This window comes from Primulina eburnea, chromosome 9 (assembly GCF_022965805.1).
Source record: "Primulina eburnea isolate SZY01 chromosome 9, ASM2296580v1, whole genome shotgun sequence".
Lineage (NCBI taxonomy): Eukaryota > Viridiplantae > Streptophyta > Magnoliopsida > Lamiales > Gesneriaceae > Primulina > Primulina eburnea.
In genome coordinates this window covers 6,697,540-6,715,055 of record NC_133109.1, presented here as the reverse complement: position 1 = coordinate 6,715,055, position 17,516 = coordinate 6,697,540, and the positions used below count along the sequence as shown (strand labels likewise).

General features: G+C 35.0%; 2 protein-coding genes and 1 long non-coding RNA gene across 3 annotated transcripts; 2 read left to right on the top strand and 1 right to left on the bottom strand.

The window, feature by feature from the left end:
- The first annotated feature begins 6,716 nt into the window (after positions 1-6,716).
- LOC140841245 (L-type lectin-domain containing receptor kinase S.1) lies at positions 6,717-9,995 on the top strand. Its single transcript, XM_073208520.1, has 2 exons — positions 6,717-8,985; positions 9,840-9,995. Exons 1-2 carry the CDS (start codon positions 6,982-6,984, stop codon positions 9,882-9,884), a joined length of 2,049 nt encoding a protein of 682 aa, XP_073064621.1. The 5' UTR covers positions 6,717-6,981; the 3' UTR covers positions 9,885-9,995.
- On the bottom strand, positions 9,074-12,789 carry LOC140841246 (ferric reduction oxidase 8, mitochondrial). Its single transcript, XM_073208521.1, is given in 10 exon segments — positions 9,074-9,584; positions 9,690-10,128; positions 10,228-10,357; positions 10,777-11,035; positions 11,115-11,442; positions 11,529-11,626; positions 11,629-11,765; positions 11,835-12,020; positions 12,130-12,223; positions 12,306-12,789. Coding segments are annotated over 10 exon segments (2,007 nt in total). The 5' UTR covers positions 12,460-12,789; the 3' UTR covers positions 9,074-9,402.
- LOC140841247 (uncharacterized) lies at positions 11,608-12,289 on the top strand. The gene is made up of 3 exons (XR_012120113.1): positions 11,608-11,775; positions 11,877-12,039; positions 12,156-12,289. It is a non-coding gene; the product is annotated as an uncharacterized lncRNA (long non-coding RNA).
- Positions 12,790-17,516: the final 4,727 nt, after the last annotated feature.

Sequence of the window (17,516 nt, the reverse complement as noted above, 5' to 3'; positions counted from 1 at the left end):
GGAATAAAAAAAATAGATAAATTGGGATTTTAAGTGGATGAAAAGTAAGATTGGTTATAGAAATTTATTTTGGGTAAATAAGTTTAAGTTTATTGAAATTGTCATGGGAAAACTGTGGAAGAAAATTAAGGTTACCGAGAATTTATGGGTTAACTGTAGGATTTTTGAAATTAAGGACCAATTAAGATAATTTTTGAGGAAATTAAGAATTTATTTCGTAAATATTAAAGAATTTGGGGACTAGTTTAGCATTAAACGATAATTAAATGGTCTAAATGATAAGAATTTTGAGGATTTAGACTTTTAAGAATATTTAGAACCGTGGGACATCTTGGGTTATAATGTTATAAGGAATGTTAAGCAAGGGTTTTTAAGAATAAATCAATATTAGGCTTAAAAATCTAAGCGTCAACGGATGCGTTTGGGATTTTAAGATTGAAATATGACAAATTGATAAACATATTGGGTATAAAATAAGGAAAATAATATACGATAAGTTTGGTTATCCATCTTTTATTAATGGGAATTTTAAGGAAAAAAAAAAGAAATTCGAGGTTATAATAGTATAGCATTAGGTAATTATGGGTCTTTTAAGTTGCCATTTGCAAATAAGGATTTAGAAGGGAAAAGTTATTTGGGATCAAGCAGACGTAAGGACCTTCTAGAATTTAAGTTTTATCAGAATAGCGCAGCGGAATCGTGGATTTTTAGGATTCTAGAACTAAGTCTAAACTTTGGGTTATTAAGGATAAGCGAATTTCGAGGACGAAATTCAATTTAAGGGGGGAAGATTGTAACGCTCCGAAAATTTAAAAGTCCACGCGAACCACATGCATGCAATTATTAAATTCTTTGTGCATTTCAATTAATTGTTTTAATTGCATTAATTAATATTGTTGAGCATATTGATATGTTTAAAATATATTTTTCTACATTGTTGCATTAAAATGTATTTTTTTAAGGATATTCGAGTTGCGATCGAGGAACGGAGACCGAGGGCTGAAAAATAGAAATTTTATTTTTAATAAATAATTATTTTTAATTATTTAAAATATGGGTGATGCTTTTTCTTATTTTTGAAAATATAGGGTTTTGATGTGATTTTATACGTCGGGATGTAAATTTTAGCGGTATTGATTTTTCAACTAAAATACGAGCTTTTAAGCAACTCGGCTATTAAACTCACATTTTTTAATTAAAGAAAACTTTGTTGTTATTTTAATTAATCCTAAATAGACTAATGGGCCTAATTTAATGGCTTATTAGACCTAAAGTCTAGATTAGGGATTAATTAGTATTTAAAGAGTAAAATAATTGCAAACCATAGTCTAGCATCACAACTCACGGCCGCATTGTTTCAAAAATTCAGAAACTCTCCTCACAAAACCACACACACACGACAACACTTAAACAAAGCCATCTAGGAAGGTTTTTTCGAAGGGCAAGCAAGAACAAAGCCAAGGTGTCTCTCCGTTCTTCGTTGCCATCGGTATTTCGTGTGTTTACGACGCAAAGGCACGCCTATATCTTCCTTTTCTCATCCATTACATCATAGTATCGATTTAATTAACGTATGCATGAAGAACTTGAAGTTTTTGTTAGAATTTTTGGATTTCTTATGTACATGCTATGAACTAATGATTTTTATGTACCAATTCATGCCTTGAACGTTTTTAGGGGCTGCCATGATGTTAGGACTTGATCAAGAGAGGTTTTACACGAATTAAAAGAGTCCCACACACGCACCCAAGTTCGGCTGAAACCAAAGAAAACAAGGAAACATAAACTGCATGCGGCTGTCATAGAGTTAAGGGTGATCGGGTTTCTTGTGCAGAGGCTGGTTGGGTCTTGGCCTGGGCTAGGACTCGGCCAGGGTCTGTCTTGGGTCAAGAGGAGAGTCCTAGCCTTGCTGGGACTCGGTCTGGAAGGGCAGGGAGGAGTCCTTGCAAGCAAGGACTCCCACCCGAGAAGTTGCACAGTTTTTGGTGCAGACTTCGTGCGATCGGGAAGAGGGTAAGGGCTCGGTCCACGGCTCAGGGGCTGGGCTAGGACGAGTCTTTAGAGTCTTAGGAAGGTGTGAGGGCGAGTGGTTCGGGGCTTGGGCTCGCTGGCTGGGTCCTGGAAGCAAAAGGAAGAGTCCTACCAACTTCGGGAGTCCTCGGCCAGAACATGAGTGAAGTGAGGGGCTTCGTTTTGTGGCTTTGGTTGTGGGTTTCTGATGGTTTAAGGGTCCAGTAGGTAAGTTTAGGATGTTGGGCAAGTCTTGGATCAACATGGTTCGAGGGTAACTCGTGAAAATCGAAAGTTGGCTCGGGGTCGAAGTTTAGGTGTCAAATGAGGGTTTTTAAATAAAGAGAAATTGAAAAATGGTTCTCGGGGGTCGAGTCGTGGTTCATAAAAGCTAAAATAATATAAAAAGACTAAATTTTGAATTTAGGAATTTTATATTAAAGTTTGGGATTTTTCGGGATTAAAACACCGTCAAAACAATTAATTAAAGATAAATGAAAAAGTCTAAGTTTTAAGCCAAATAAAATTATGAAAAAAAAAATTCATGTAAGCTTAAATAATTATTTGGGATATGTTAGAGTCATGAAATCAAGAAAAAAGTCAAAATCGTAAAATGTCACGTCAAGGGGTAAAACGGTTTTTTTACACCTAGAAATTAGTAAAGGTCATGGCAGTACTCTGAATGCTGTTTCATGTGCTAATATGATTATTTCTAAATGTTATGAACTTTTATGACATGGATTTTAAATGTTTACAATTTATTATGTCTAATGTTATTTAAAAGGTTATGATTTATTATGTTAAAAGGTTTATGGTTTAAATGCATATTTTAAATGTTTTTGATGTTGAAATGTGTATTTAAAGGATTTATGGATTTTATATGCTAAAAAGGTCTCTTTTAAAATGTTTATGGATTTTTATGAGGAAACGATCCCGTTAAAGGAAATGTTACATTCTTGTTTCAAAAAGGGAAAATGATATTTAAGCATGGTTTTATAAAGTGAGGAAAATATGAAACGTTGATGAAAGTGAAATAATTGTGACTAATGAGGATATGAAGATATATTTGAGGATAGGCCAAGGCTCAGTTGACGATTTTATGTCGCTGATGTCCCCGCTGCCCAGTACTGTTGTTTCATGTAGATGGTACCATCGACCTTTGAGGATTGAGGAAAGTCACAATTAACGATCTGAATTTAATAAAGGAAAAGATAAGGTTTACGATCATGAAAAAGGTTTATGACATGTTATGATGGAGGAAAAAGGAAAATGTAATGTTTTTGCGACGCATGTCATGAAAATGTTTATGTTTAAAGTTGATGCATCGTTATAAAAATGTTTTTATTTAAAAGTTTATGCATCATGAAAAGGTTTACGAAAATGTTTATGCTTATGCATCTTCATGAAAACGTTATTTTACGTAAAAGTATTTCCACTGTTGCATGTTGTTTTTATATGTATTACTCGTTACAAAGATTATGGTGTGTTGAGTCTTTAGACTCACTAGGTGTGATGGATGCAGGTGAGGTTGAGGGAGGCCTTGACAGATGATTGACTGGACTGAAGGTGCACACAACCCGAGGACAAGCGCTTCTACTTTTCCGCATTTATGTTTTATGACTAATGATTCACGTTAAAGATTTTTACGACTTTTTATTTAAGCTTTTGAATGATTTTTGAGAGATTATAGTATGGGCTGTATTTCTCAATTATGTAGTTGGTTGTTTTAATTTTAAAATGATTCTAAAATATTTTTATGCAAATGTGTATGGTTCGGCCAATGCTGTGTAAGGTTAAAAAAAAAATCTAGTACATTTTAAACAAAAGAACACGAGACGTTTTAATAACTCTAACGAGTAGCATGAACACTATGAATAAATCAATGAGACAAGAGCTAAATGTTGTGATTTGTAAGCTGAATAAACTCGAGAGTAAATCGAAACTGACTGATTTGATCTTGATATAGTTGTTCGTGGATTGTTCGTTAACTGTGTATTATTATTCTTCAACTGAATTTATCAGCTATATATAGTCTTCGATTCCAACAGTCACATTGAATGCATTAAATGATTAATATCCATCGAATCATTTTTAGTTCTTGTAGATGACTTTTTCTGACAGAGGTACGATGTATCAGACTGTTCTGTTTCATCTGTTCTACTTTGATACATACAGTCAATTTGTCTGCTGAGATTCAAATTGCAACTGATAACGTGACGAAATGATTAGGAGTTAAACTGGTCGACATATCAGTTTAGCTGAACTACATCGGTTCAAACTAATGTCTTTTTATTTTGAACATCTCAGTTCAGTTAGGTTATTTCAGTTCAGTTTCGCGAAATCTTCAATTGTTCAATTTGTTTAGTGATCTTCGGGTCATCACTTTTTCGACTGATTTATACTTATAAGAAATTTAATCTATTTACTTCAGTTCTTAATCTATTTCAGTCTGATAAGTCTTCTTTAGTTTTGAGATCAGTTACGAACTCTCAGTTGCGTCAATTAAGTTTGGTTCTCTAATTCTTTTACCGATTTATTTGTCAAACTCTAAAACTCATAATTTCCAAAAAAAGTGTGAAATAATCTTTTTTTCCCAATTAAATGAGCCTTGTAGGAGAAAATAGGGGTGGGCATAAAACCCGAAAAACCGAAAAAACCGACCGAACCGAATAATTCGGTTTAAATGGTTCGGTTTTATCGGTTTTTCGGTCGGTTATGATTTTAAAATTTATGAAATTCGGTTTTTCGGTTCGGTTCGGTTTTCGGTTTTAATCTCCGAAAAAACCGAAAAACCGAACCGTCCATATTATTGTTAAATATAAGGTTTTTTTGTATAATGGGTCATATTATTGTTAAATATAAGACTTTTTATGTATAATGAGACTATTAAAATTTAAGAACTTAGTATCATTAACTCTCAATTTTCAATCCGATCATTTTTCTTATTTCTCACCACTCACAAGTCGATGTTTTCTTTTCTTTTCTTTTCTGTATATATTTTTTTAATTTTTTATATAAAAAATTAAGTCCCACAAATTGAATGTTTGAAAAATACTATGATTTAGATTTTAAAGGCATAAAGTGACGTATAATTTTATTTCGTAACAGATTTTAGCTAACCGTATATAACCGGCCGTATAAACCGAACCGTACTACAAAAAAAAACCGAACCGAACCGTAATAAAATGGTCCGATTTTGTACTAGAGATATTCAAAACAAAAAACCGAACCATTGTAGAGTAAAACCGGACCAAACCGACCATTGCCCACTCTTAATAGAAAACTATCCAAATGAGCAATACTTGATAAATTTAGTGATTTTTCGGTGTAAAAATACCAAAACAAATCAAGTTCAAGTCATTATTTTAAAAAAAAACTAAAATTTGACTTATATATAAGATTAAAATCCAAAAACACTATATATAAGACTAAAATATGAAAATAACTTATGAGACTAAAATTGTAAATTTTTCTATACGATAGAAGAAAATTATAAAATAAGAACATTTGATATTTAACTAAAAAAATCACATATAAAGGTTAAAACTATGTGTTGAGAATGAGGGATTAGTTCCCCCTATTTAGTTAATAATCAAGAATATTCAAACTACTTTAAGCTTCAATATGGTACAATCCCTTTAATAAAATCATTCACTCCACCATTTGCCATGTTTTCACTCAAGAACATGATATTTCAACATAAAATACTAATAAAACTTGCATACATAATGATTGAACTCAAATACATAAATCCATGTATATTGCATTTAGAATTTAAAAATAACAAAATCCAAGTCTTAATTTTTCCAACTCATATCTCCACATCCATATGGGGAAAAAAAGAAGAAATAAAAAAAAAAGGAACCGAAAAAAAAGAAGAACCATTTTTTTTCAGAAAAAAAAAGAACCATTTCACATACAAAAAGTGTCTTTTTCAATATATATATATATATATATATATATATATATATATATATATATATATATATATATATATATATATATATATATATATAATTTGACTAATAATAATAAAATATGAGAATCTAATCTAACGAAATGATCGATTTTATTTTACACCTTACCGTGTGACATATAAATTAAAGTATTATAATTGATGAAGACATCATCGCAGCCCTCCTTATTTTAATCAGCCACTTCAGAAAAGTAAGTAATTAATAATTAATAAAGAGACATAAATAATTTCATGCATAGCACTTACATTGTAACAAAAAAAAAATTTCTCTTACAAGAATCCTGGAAGTAGTCATAATTCACAAACTATTATTGGTAAAAAAATTTGTAAGACGGTCCCATCGCTCACGGGTCGTATTTTGTGAGACATATATCTTATTTGAGTCATCCATGAAAAAATATTACTTTTTATGTTAAGAGTATTACTTTTTATTGTGAAAATCGTTAAGGTTGACCCGTTTCACAGTTAAAGATTTGTGATCGTCTCACAAGAGACCTACTAAATATTATTTTGTTGTATTTAGATTTCATTTTTTTAAAAAAAAAAAATCAAAGATATTTGAGGAAATTATATTATAAATTTGGTAATTAATATATTGACATCCAATTAAAGTCTAACACAAAACCAATTTCTTTTAATTAATATTACAATAAATTAATTACTTTGATTTTGCTTCATTGCAAAAAAAGGTATTCTCAAATAAAAAAAATGTAAAATTGAAAGGACCAACCCAAAATTTAATGCAATATAATTAATGGACGTAGAAATTTTCAAAAGAAAGGGGAGATACATATTTGCCGTCGAAGCAAGACAAATACTATCCAATTTCGGTTGATTTTCTCAAAATTCATCAATCATCACCTCCAAGATCGACCAACGGGAAACGGAAAACCTAATAATCTGTGGATTTGCGGACGATTTCTGGGTTTCATGATCCCAAAATTCAGCTCCCAGTTCCAATCAAATCAAGAAAGTCGATCATAACAGAAAAAGCAATGCCCTCTCCATTGATACTATGCATCTTCCTTCACTTAGCTTCTTCGGCTTCATCACTTGACTTCATCTACAACTCCTTCACCGCCAATTCCACCTCTGCTAACCTCACGCTCATCGATGACGCCCGTATCCAGCCGCCGGTGATCCGGCTCACCAGTGACACCAACCCGTTATCCCTGGGCCGCGTCTTTTACCCTTCCAGCATCCGTTTCAAGTCATCCAACTCCTCCAATGTCACCACGTCGTTTTCTACCCAGTTCGTGTTCTCGATCCTGCCGGATATCGCCAGTAGCCCAGGTTTTGGCATTGCTTTTGTCCTCTGTAACTCCACTACCCCGCCAAATGCGCTGGTTGGACAGTACTTTGGTCTTTTCACAAGCGGGGCGAGGCAATCTGTGTATCCGCTTCTGGCTATTGAATTTGATACGGGTCGGAACACGGAATTTAATGACCCGGTTGAAGATCACGTGGGCATCGACCTTGACAGCGTCGTATCTGTGACTACTCAAACGGCTGGATACTATAATGCGACTGGTGATCCTAATAATTCTACTTTTGTGCTTCTTCCTATGAGAAATGGGCAGAATATTCACGTCTGGATTGAGTTTGATGGGCCGCAGAATGAAATCAATGTAACCATTGCACCCGCTGGAGTGCCTCGACCGGCAAGGACTTTGCTGTCGTTTAGGGATCCTGTGATTGCCGATTATTTTGGGCCTGAAATGTTTGTTGGATTTTCAGCTTCCATTACCCAGTGGATTGAGGCACAGCGTCTCTTGGCATGGAGTTTTAGTGATGTTGGTGTTGCAAGGGATATAAATACCACCGGTTTGCCGGTTTTCTTGCCGATAAATTCGGGATCATCTTCCTTGTCTAATGGTGCGGTTGCAGGGATTGTAGTTGGTTGCGTGGTGGCAGCTGCGATTGCTGCATTTTTGGTGTACTGGTTTTGGTGGAAGAGAATGAAGGAAATGGAAGAGGATGATGAGATTGAGGATTGGGAGATGGAGTACTGGCCTCATAGATATTCTTATGAGGAGCTCAGTGAGGCTACAAAGGGATTTTCTGATGAAGAATTGCTTGGTTTTGGTGGGTTCGGGAAAGTTTATAAAGGGACATTGACTAATAACATGGAGGTGGCTGTAAAGTGTGTGAACCATGATTCTAAACAGGGGTTGAGGGAATTTATGGCTGAGATTTCAAGTATGGGGAGGCTGCAGCACAAGAACTTGGTGCAAATGCGGGGGTGGTGTAGGAAAAGGAACGAATTACTTCTGGTTTACGATTACATGCCCAATGGTAGTCTTAACAAATGGATATTTGACAAGCCCACGAAGCTATTGAATTGGGAAGGTCGAAAGAGAGTTTTGGCTGATGTTGCAGAGGGTTTGAACTATTTACATCATGGTTGGGACCAAGTGGTAGTCCATAGGGATATCAAGTCGAGCAATGTCTTGCTAGATAGTGAGATGAGGGGGAGGTTAGGTGATTTTGGCCTCGCAAAGTTGTATTCACATGGCGAGGTGCCTAATACAACCCGGGTAGTTGGTACATTAGGATACTTGGCCCCTGAGGTAGCAACACTGGCAACGCCAACTGCAGCTAGTGATGTATATAGTTTTGGAGTTGTTGTATTAGAAGTGGCGTGTGGGCGGAGACCGATAGAAACTAAGGTGGAAGCCGAGGATGAGGAAGTGTTGATAGACTGGGTGAGGCAGAAGTATTTGGAGGGCAGGCTATCTGAGTCAGCAGATAAGAGTATTAAGGGGGAGTATGAAGTGGAAGAGATTGAGGCTGTATTGAAACTGGGGTTGTCTTGTTGTCACCCCGACCCTCTTCGTCGGCCTACGATGAAGGAGGTTATCACGATATTGATAGGTGAGAATTTGGTAATGACACCAAAAGATTTATTATCAGAATTCGTGCCTGTAGTGAGTAAAATGGATAGAGTTGACCGTGGGGAAAGTGAAGAAAATTCTTTGGTGTCTCATCCACTAGATAAGGTTTGAATATGCAATTATGGTAAATATTTTACCGGTTTTGATCGTGCATAGTTGTCTAGTTTCCAATCTTGGAGACATTTTGTATGCATTTCTTTTTTTATGTGTACTAGAATGTAAGCGAGTAATTTGATGGTTGATCCTGCTGTTATGCTGGTATTGATGTCCTTTCGGTTGGAATATAATTTTTTGCCTTTTCTTCATACTGAATCAAGAGCAACGTAGTTTCTGCTTTGTCAGTAAAAATGAGTAGAAAAATACCAACATAATGGCATAGCAGAACTTTCGAAGATGAATATTCTACCGCGACTGTGACCGAGTGCAACTATCTTTTAGATATAAAAAATCTCATTTAACAGAATTTACTTGGCTATCAGTGACCCGCACATATTCTGTCACATATCATTAGCCATGTAGTGGTTAAATTGTAAAATTGAAGGAGTGGAAGCTGAAATACGTATTCTTTTCCTTTGCGTTCCTTCGCAAAATCTGATAACTTAGTTTGCAAGTTGAAGCCACAGACTCGTTCATTCCTTCAGGCCCGCAGACTACCACGCCTATATGAGATCCTCCTGATTCACTTGCGAAATCGGAGAATAGATCTGTCATGTTTGTAGAATGTTAGACCACATATGATTTTGAATGTTAAAATCACATTCTGCTGTAAAGAAATAAATTTTTTATTACCAAGACAGGTGGAAAACTACCTTGAAAATTTGGTCTTCCTCCAAACTGGATTTCATGCTCGTCAAGATTTCTGTTGGCTTCTAGTAATAACCTTTGTCTCATAGCTTGGTTTTGTTTATCAGAAGATAATGAAAGCTCTTTCTTTAATCTTTTCCACTTTATCATTATAGCAATTACAGCACTTAATGTTATTGCTATGGCAAAAGAACACATAAGAAGAAGATCAATCAATGAAGAGGAACTCTTTTGTTCAGAAGGTTTCTTGGCTGATGGGATAATGAAGTGGTTGAAGCAACCAAGGAGGAGGAGAAATGCGATCGAAGAAATCATGGTAATGGCAGCCATCAATAGAAATCTGTCGGATCCATATATTGCATAGCCGGTGGTTCTAAAATTTAATATTTGCATGTCGGGGATGTCTTTAAGTACTTCTCTCAAAGTTTTACCAATTTGGTTTTCCTGAGTCACAAATACTTTGAGTATTATTTGAAACGTTTGGAAATCTAGAATCTGAGATAGAATTGGATTCAGTAAACAAATGTCTTGAGACTTCTTTACAGAGAATATGAGGTGTATTTTAGCTGGATATTCATTTCTTCCATTTCTTAAGTTTGAGGCTCTTTCCTGCAAAATGCTCAGAAACGGAGTTATCCCGATTCCTCCAGCAACCATGACCAAATTGTCGTACCTGCATCAGGTAGTACAAGGTATTCAGAGTGAGTTAATTGTTGGCGCTATAAAGATATCGTGGCAAAAAACTACATCCTCGGGAAACAACAATTGCCTCTTTTTTAATGCTCTGATGTTTATGTGGTACAACGATCGAAATTTGGTACTTGGCTACTCTACAATTTAATTTTTTTTTATTGCACTATTAAAGCTGTAGCTTTCGAAATATTGACATGCACTTGATACTATAATTGGTATCAATATCAAATTCATGTAATTAATTCCTGTGAGTTGCAAATTTATCGAGCAACTATTGTCCGTGTTTGTGTGGTTTATCTATCATAACAAGTGAATTGTGGTGCTCCACTATTTTGTGGTTTGAAAAGATTTAAGGTGCTCGGTTCTATATCCACTTTGTTCTGTCAGTGTAATTGATACCTTAGGAAATCCAGTGTGGCAGGTCCATATGGACCTTCTAATGCAGCGGGAATACACTCCCTCTGATCTGCTTCTGAATCTGCTTCCACGCAAATTTTGTTAAAGAGAGAATTTGTCCATTCCCCATCACTTCTAATAATGATTGAAATAGTATGCTCATCAGTGCTAGAGCTGGAGGTTATGCTGAATGGATGCCATTGAATCTTGGAAATGCTTGGAATTTTCAAAAAGAGCACACTTGTTGGTGTATATTTCAACCCTGAAATCATGAGCTGCCAGTTTATGTAGATGTCCAATGTATAATTTGTATAACAACAAGATAGATGCACGGATTTTACTTGAATCCTTAGGAAATGTCAGTTCCACGGCTTTGCATGGAAAGACTTGAGCTGAAAGAATGCATGTTTCTTGCCTGGACTGTAGGATTCGGAAAAGTTTATCCAGAGCAAAGAGGAAAACTCCCGGAAAAACCATATAAAAATGGCGGTCTCCGCCATGGAACAAGAAGAATACTATGAAGACTATATACAGGTGGTGTGTGTAGTAGAACAACTCGAACCTTTTCCTTCGAATCTGTGGTAGTGCTGTAATCCAAATTATCAGACCTGTTATAAGTGCCATCTCTCCGGCAAGGTAAATGCGCCCTTTATTCTGCCACTTCAACATCTGGTAATTTGACATTATTGACATGATGTCAACTTGGCATAACCTCGGCGAGTAAATAATACCATCAAGAAATTTATATTAGTTACCTCATCCTGAATTCTATGTTTCATTCCCCATACAAAATACGTGCCTGCGCCATGTAACGTGGCAAAAAGAAGCATTGCATTTCCAAGCCAAATATGTATCTCACCGAAGCTTCAAACTGGATGCCAAGTAAACGGAATATGGACATTCCCCTTAGTACGGGTAGAAGAAGCAGAGCTAGACAAGCTTCTGCGAGCAAAGCAGACCGTGTGGCCATCCTGAACAGTTTGTACTGCCATCTGAAATCGGGTAAAGATCAATTTTTAGTTTTAATATTTCTGCTTTTCTTGCTGAATTTATCGTCTTACAGTTTCAATTTGAATGATTTGACTGGTGTCATCTTCTTGAAGTCATTCGAAATACGGTTGTAGAATGTCCAAACCAAAAAGGCGATGAAAAAAGACGAAGCCAGAATCTGTAGTCCAGACAAAATACCAGCATATCGATTCACGACTAGTGGACTGGAGAAAGAAGTAATTACTCTCCTTCCTTGCCTGCATCATAATACAAGACGTGAGACACAAAAATAATCCCAAGGCTTATTGAATGCAGTTGGACTAATTTTTATATACAGTTTCAAAAAAGAAAATCATAGTTTTATACCTGATTATCGATTCTCTTTGTTTTAGTTCCAGGTATATGAAACCAGTTATAGCCAAAGCAATTACAGGAAACGTGTAGACGACAAAATCAAGACCTGTGCAGATTTAAAAACCACCATATCAATATTGACGGAAGCGGAGCTATAACGCTTTCTTGAAAAAGATTCATAATGTTACCATTATAGCCAAAGGCAGAAGCTGCGGCCTTTTGTTCAGCTTTCTTCCATTTTCTTGTCCAGAATTCAGTTTGCTTAAGAACCCAGAGCGACACCCAGCAAGTAAATATCAAGATCATCAGCACCTTGAGTATTATTAAGGTTGTTTGCGCCATGTTTGTCCGGAATATTTTGCCTCCGATATAGACTTAAACGAGCAGGTTCTAACTCTCAAGTCTATGTTGACGTATCCAGAGAAGATGCATGCCAATATATAGCACTCAGGCAAGAAATTCTATTAGCTAAACCAGCACTTGATTGAGTACCATACCACTTTTGCAGAGGTGATACTGTGTGATATACTTGCATTTTTGGAATATGAAACACACTAAGTATGTGATTGTACTTAGTGACTTCAATTATCATTCTTAAGTTTCATTTCGAACATTATGCGAGCTTTGACTTAACACGATGTCTAGTTGCATGGGGTGACATAAGCATGACGATTTTTTTTGTCTATTTTTTATGGAAAAGTTTCTCTCTTTACAATTATGTATTCATGTTGTATTGGTTGCAGCTTTAAATATAGTGGATTCATGGTCCACCGTACCACTTACCCTTAAAATCGATTGATTACAAACCCATGAGTATTGGAAGTCGTTTTAGAAGTGGAAGTGGTTGAATCATGAAGAAGAGGATAATTGACTTTGTTCAAGAAATTTTATTTTAATTTTTTTTTATTGTATTTGATTATTTTCATCATCAAAAGTAAAATTCTTACAACAAATAAAAAAGGTAAATTGTATTTAAATTCCCAAATCCAACTTTGGGTTTTATTGTAAGTTCAGAAAAAAAAATATGTGTGTGCTCTCTAATCAACAAAAAAAACTTATGTATGTACTCCTTGATCACATGTCTTATTTCGGATGAAAATTGGTACAAAACATTGATAATATGATACTAATATATGATATTTGAGTATCAAATATTTCAAATCCGGTGCTAATATATTATTTTTGAGTACAAAAACATGTATAACAAATATTGATATTAATGACACGTCTTTTCTCATATGAAAATTGGTACAAAAATTTTAAAATGTTATACAAATATATAATATTTGAGTATATATTGTTTCAGGTCTGATGATAATATATAATATATAAATTCTCAAAAAAGTGTAGCAAATGTTGATATTAATAAAGTTGTTCTAATTTTATACTTAATGTTATTTTTGTACTTAGTTATAAAATAGTAGGTACTTAAATATCATATATTGATATCATAATTTCAATATTTTATAGCGATTTTCATCCGTGAAAGATATCATGTGAGCCCAACGAGTGATATTTTTTGTGTGTGTGTGAATGGGGAAATGCAGAAACATTTTTTTCTCAAAATAGTGATTATACACAAAGTCATGTTTGAATTTAGGGATTTAATAGCAAGTTACCAATAAAAAATTCAATGAAGTAATAGGTGAAGTTACTAATGACTTTAACCATTTGAGAAGGCTATGGTGAAATTCTGAACAAGAGGGAATCTGTTTAAGTCGAACTTGCTGAAAAAAAGATGGAAATATACAAGTAGATAGATACATGGTTATCTGATGGGACACACCACAATCTTGTTAAAGGCTGGCAAAAAATTGAGTGCTTTCTTTTGTCTTTGGAGTGGACGTCTATTATTCAAATTGCTTGTTATGAAAAAAGGCATGACAAGCAAGTGCTTGAAAATAATTTTCAAGTAGCTATCAAATAAAATTGTTAGGAGTGCCCACTGGTTATGCTGTAACTTCCTTTCACTTGCTGGACAACATGAAACTTACAGCCACAATATTAATCAATATAATATGATATGTTAGAATAAAAACGGGCTCAGACGAACTGATTTTGGCCTCTCCAAATACACAGTAAACTAAGACAAAGACCACAAAGGTTTCCCGATCAAAACCCCGATTACTCTACACACAGTAGAACAAGGAACCGAGGACAGTTTCCAAACTCACACTCTCTGGTATATCACTTGAGAAATAGAGAGGAAGAAGAGTAGAGAAGAGCTCATGCACAAAGCGAAGAAGACTGGACGCCGAAGAAGAATGAAGAGCTACTGTCTCTCAGAAAACTCACGCTTCGCATCTTGGCTGTTGGGGAACAAAAATGGGTATTTAAATAGTAAGACAAAACCTAGTAGCCAAGGCTTATGGGAATGGGCTTTGGGTTTTTAGGCTCTTACCCAAAGCTGTTGGGGAACAAAAATGGGTATTTAAAGATTAAGACAAAACCTAGTAGCCAAGGCTTATGGGAATGGGCTTTGGGTTTTTAGGCTTTGGGTAAGAGTTGGGCCAGACCCAACATTTCTCCACCTTTCGGCCCAACGCCGGTTCATTGGACAGGAGAGTCACCTACAGTCATCATCATTGTTCCACTTGCTGAAAACACAAAGTTAGTACAAGTATCAATTTATAGCGAACACCAAGTAAGCTACATAAAAGAACATAAACCGAACACATCAGTCAGAAGTATCAAAATTTAAAATTTTTAAACATGACCTGAATTTTTCAACAGATAAACACTTAGTTCCCATATCAGCAGGATTAAATTGAGAAGGAATTTTTTCAAGATAGACTATGCCTTTAGCAAAAATATCACGAATGTAGTGGAATCTAACATCAATATGTTTAGTTCTATCATGAAAAACAGGATTCTTACACAGTTGTATACCAGACTGGCTATCAGAAAATACTACAACTTCACCTTCAAGAAAACCAATTTCAGAAATAAGACCTTTCAACCAAATAGCTTCTTTTAAAGCTTCAGTGACAGCAACATACTCGGATTCAGTGGTTGAAAGAGCAACAATGTGCTGTAATTGAGATTTCCAGCTAATACAAGCACCACACAATGTAAACACATAAGAAGTTGTTGATTTTCTATTGTCCCTATCATTTGCATAATTAGAATCCACATATCCAACCAATTTAACACCAACATCAGATTTTGAAAATTTTAAACCATACTTCACAGAACCATTCAAATATCTCAAAAGCCATTTGACAGCTAGCCAATGGTAAACACCAGGATTAGACATATACCGACTCAAACAACTCACAGAATAATCAATATCAGGCCTTGTGCTAACCATTAAATACATGACAGAACCTATAGCATTTGAATATGGCACATTCTTCATGTTTTTAACATCAAAATCAGTTTTAGGGGATTGCTCTTTACTTAGAACAAAATGACCAGCTAAAGGTACGTTGACTTGTTTTGCATTCGACATGGAAAGTTTACTCAAAATTTTCTTAACATATGTATCCTGATTCAACAAAATGACAGAACCTTTTCGATCCCTATAAATGTTCATGCCAAGAATACGTTTAGCATCTCCTAGGAATTTCATATCAAATTTAGCACTCAAACAATTTTTGACATGATCAATAGTTTTCACACAAGAACTAATCAATAGCATATCATCCACATAGATGAGTAAGAAAACAGGAACTTTAGCATTGTGTTTGAAATACAAGCAATGATCATAATTATTTCTAGTAAAATCCATAGAGAGCATGCATTCGTCAAACTTTTTGTTTCATTGCCTAGGAGATTGCTTCAATCCATACAAAGATTTCTTTAGCAAACAAACATGATCATGATACTTAGAATCAACAAAACCATCAGGTTGCCTCATAAAAAAAAAATTCATCAAGTTCACCATGTAAAAAATCCGTTTTAACATCTAATTGTTTCAACTTCCAATCAAACTGAGCAACAAGAGCAAGCATAATTCTCACAGTAGTAAACTTTACAACAGGAGCAAATATTTCAGTATAGTCTATCCCTTTTCTTTTGAGTAAAGCCCTTAGCCACTAACCTAGCTTTAAATCTGACAGATTCACATTCATTCTTGACCTTAAATAACCACTTACAGTCCACAACAGAACAATTTTCAGGTTTAGGTACAAGAATCCAAGTGTTGTTAACATGCAGCGAATTAATTTCTTCATTCATCGCATTTAACTATTGCACAGAGTTTTCAGATTTTAAAGCTTCTTCATATGACTTTGGTTCAACATTATCAATTGACTCAAACACACTAAACGGATGAGAAGTCATATGAAAATCATCAAAATGTTGTGGCTGCCTAATATTTCTTTTAGGTCTATCCCTAGCCAATTGATAATTATTCAAATCACTAAGATCAGTTTCAGGCATATTTTCAACAATTTCTTCATGTGCATCAATATCAACTTGATTATCAAAAACAGTTTCAGGCAGATTTTCAGGTAAATCATTCACATCAGGAGCATTCTGCACATTTTCAGAATCATGACTTGGACCAAGTAAATGCTCCACCTTGTTTGGAGCAGTGGCAGGTTCAGGAGTAGGTAAAGGAACAGATAAACAGAGAAATTTAGACTCATTGAAAACAACATCCCTACTGATTAACACTTTAAAACCAGGTTGGTCCCTTACCCATAATCTATAACCCTTAACCCCATCAGGATAGCCAAGAAAAACACATTTCACAGACCTAGGTTCAAGTTTGTCATTTTTCTGATGCACAAAAGCAGAACAACCAAAAACTTTCAAGTTTGAAAAATTAATTTGTGTACCAGACCACACAGATTCTGGACACTTACCATTCAAAGACACAGAAGGAGACCTATTTATCAAATAAGCAGCTGTACAAACAGCTTCACCCCAGAACTTTTTTGAAAGATCAGAACTTTCAAGCATACACCTCGCCCTTTCAAGTAAAGTTCTATTCATACGCTTAGCGACACCATTTTGCTGAGGCGTATAAGGGACTGTCGTATGTCTTTAAATACCAGATTCAGTACACAAATTATCAAACAATCGATTACAAAATTCAAGACCATTATCAGTTCTTAGAATTTTAATTTTCTTACCTGTTTGATTTTCAATCAAGTTTTTTCAGTTTTTAAACTTCTCAAACACATCAGATTTGTTTTTCATTAAGAACACCCAAACTTTTCTTGAAAAATCATCAATAACAGATAGAAAATGCAGGTTTCCACCATGCGTTGGCACACTGGCAGGACCCCACACATCAGCATGCAAATACTCAAGTATTTCAGAAGTGACAGAGTGTTTGGGAATAGGGGAATTTGGAAACTTAACTCTGGACTGTTTACCCAGAACACAAGAATCACAAAATGGCATACAAGATAATTTATCACTACCAAAATAACCATCTTTGTGCAAAA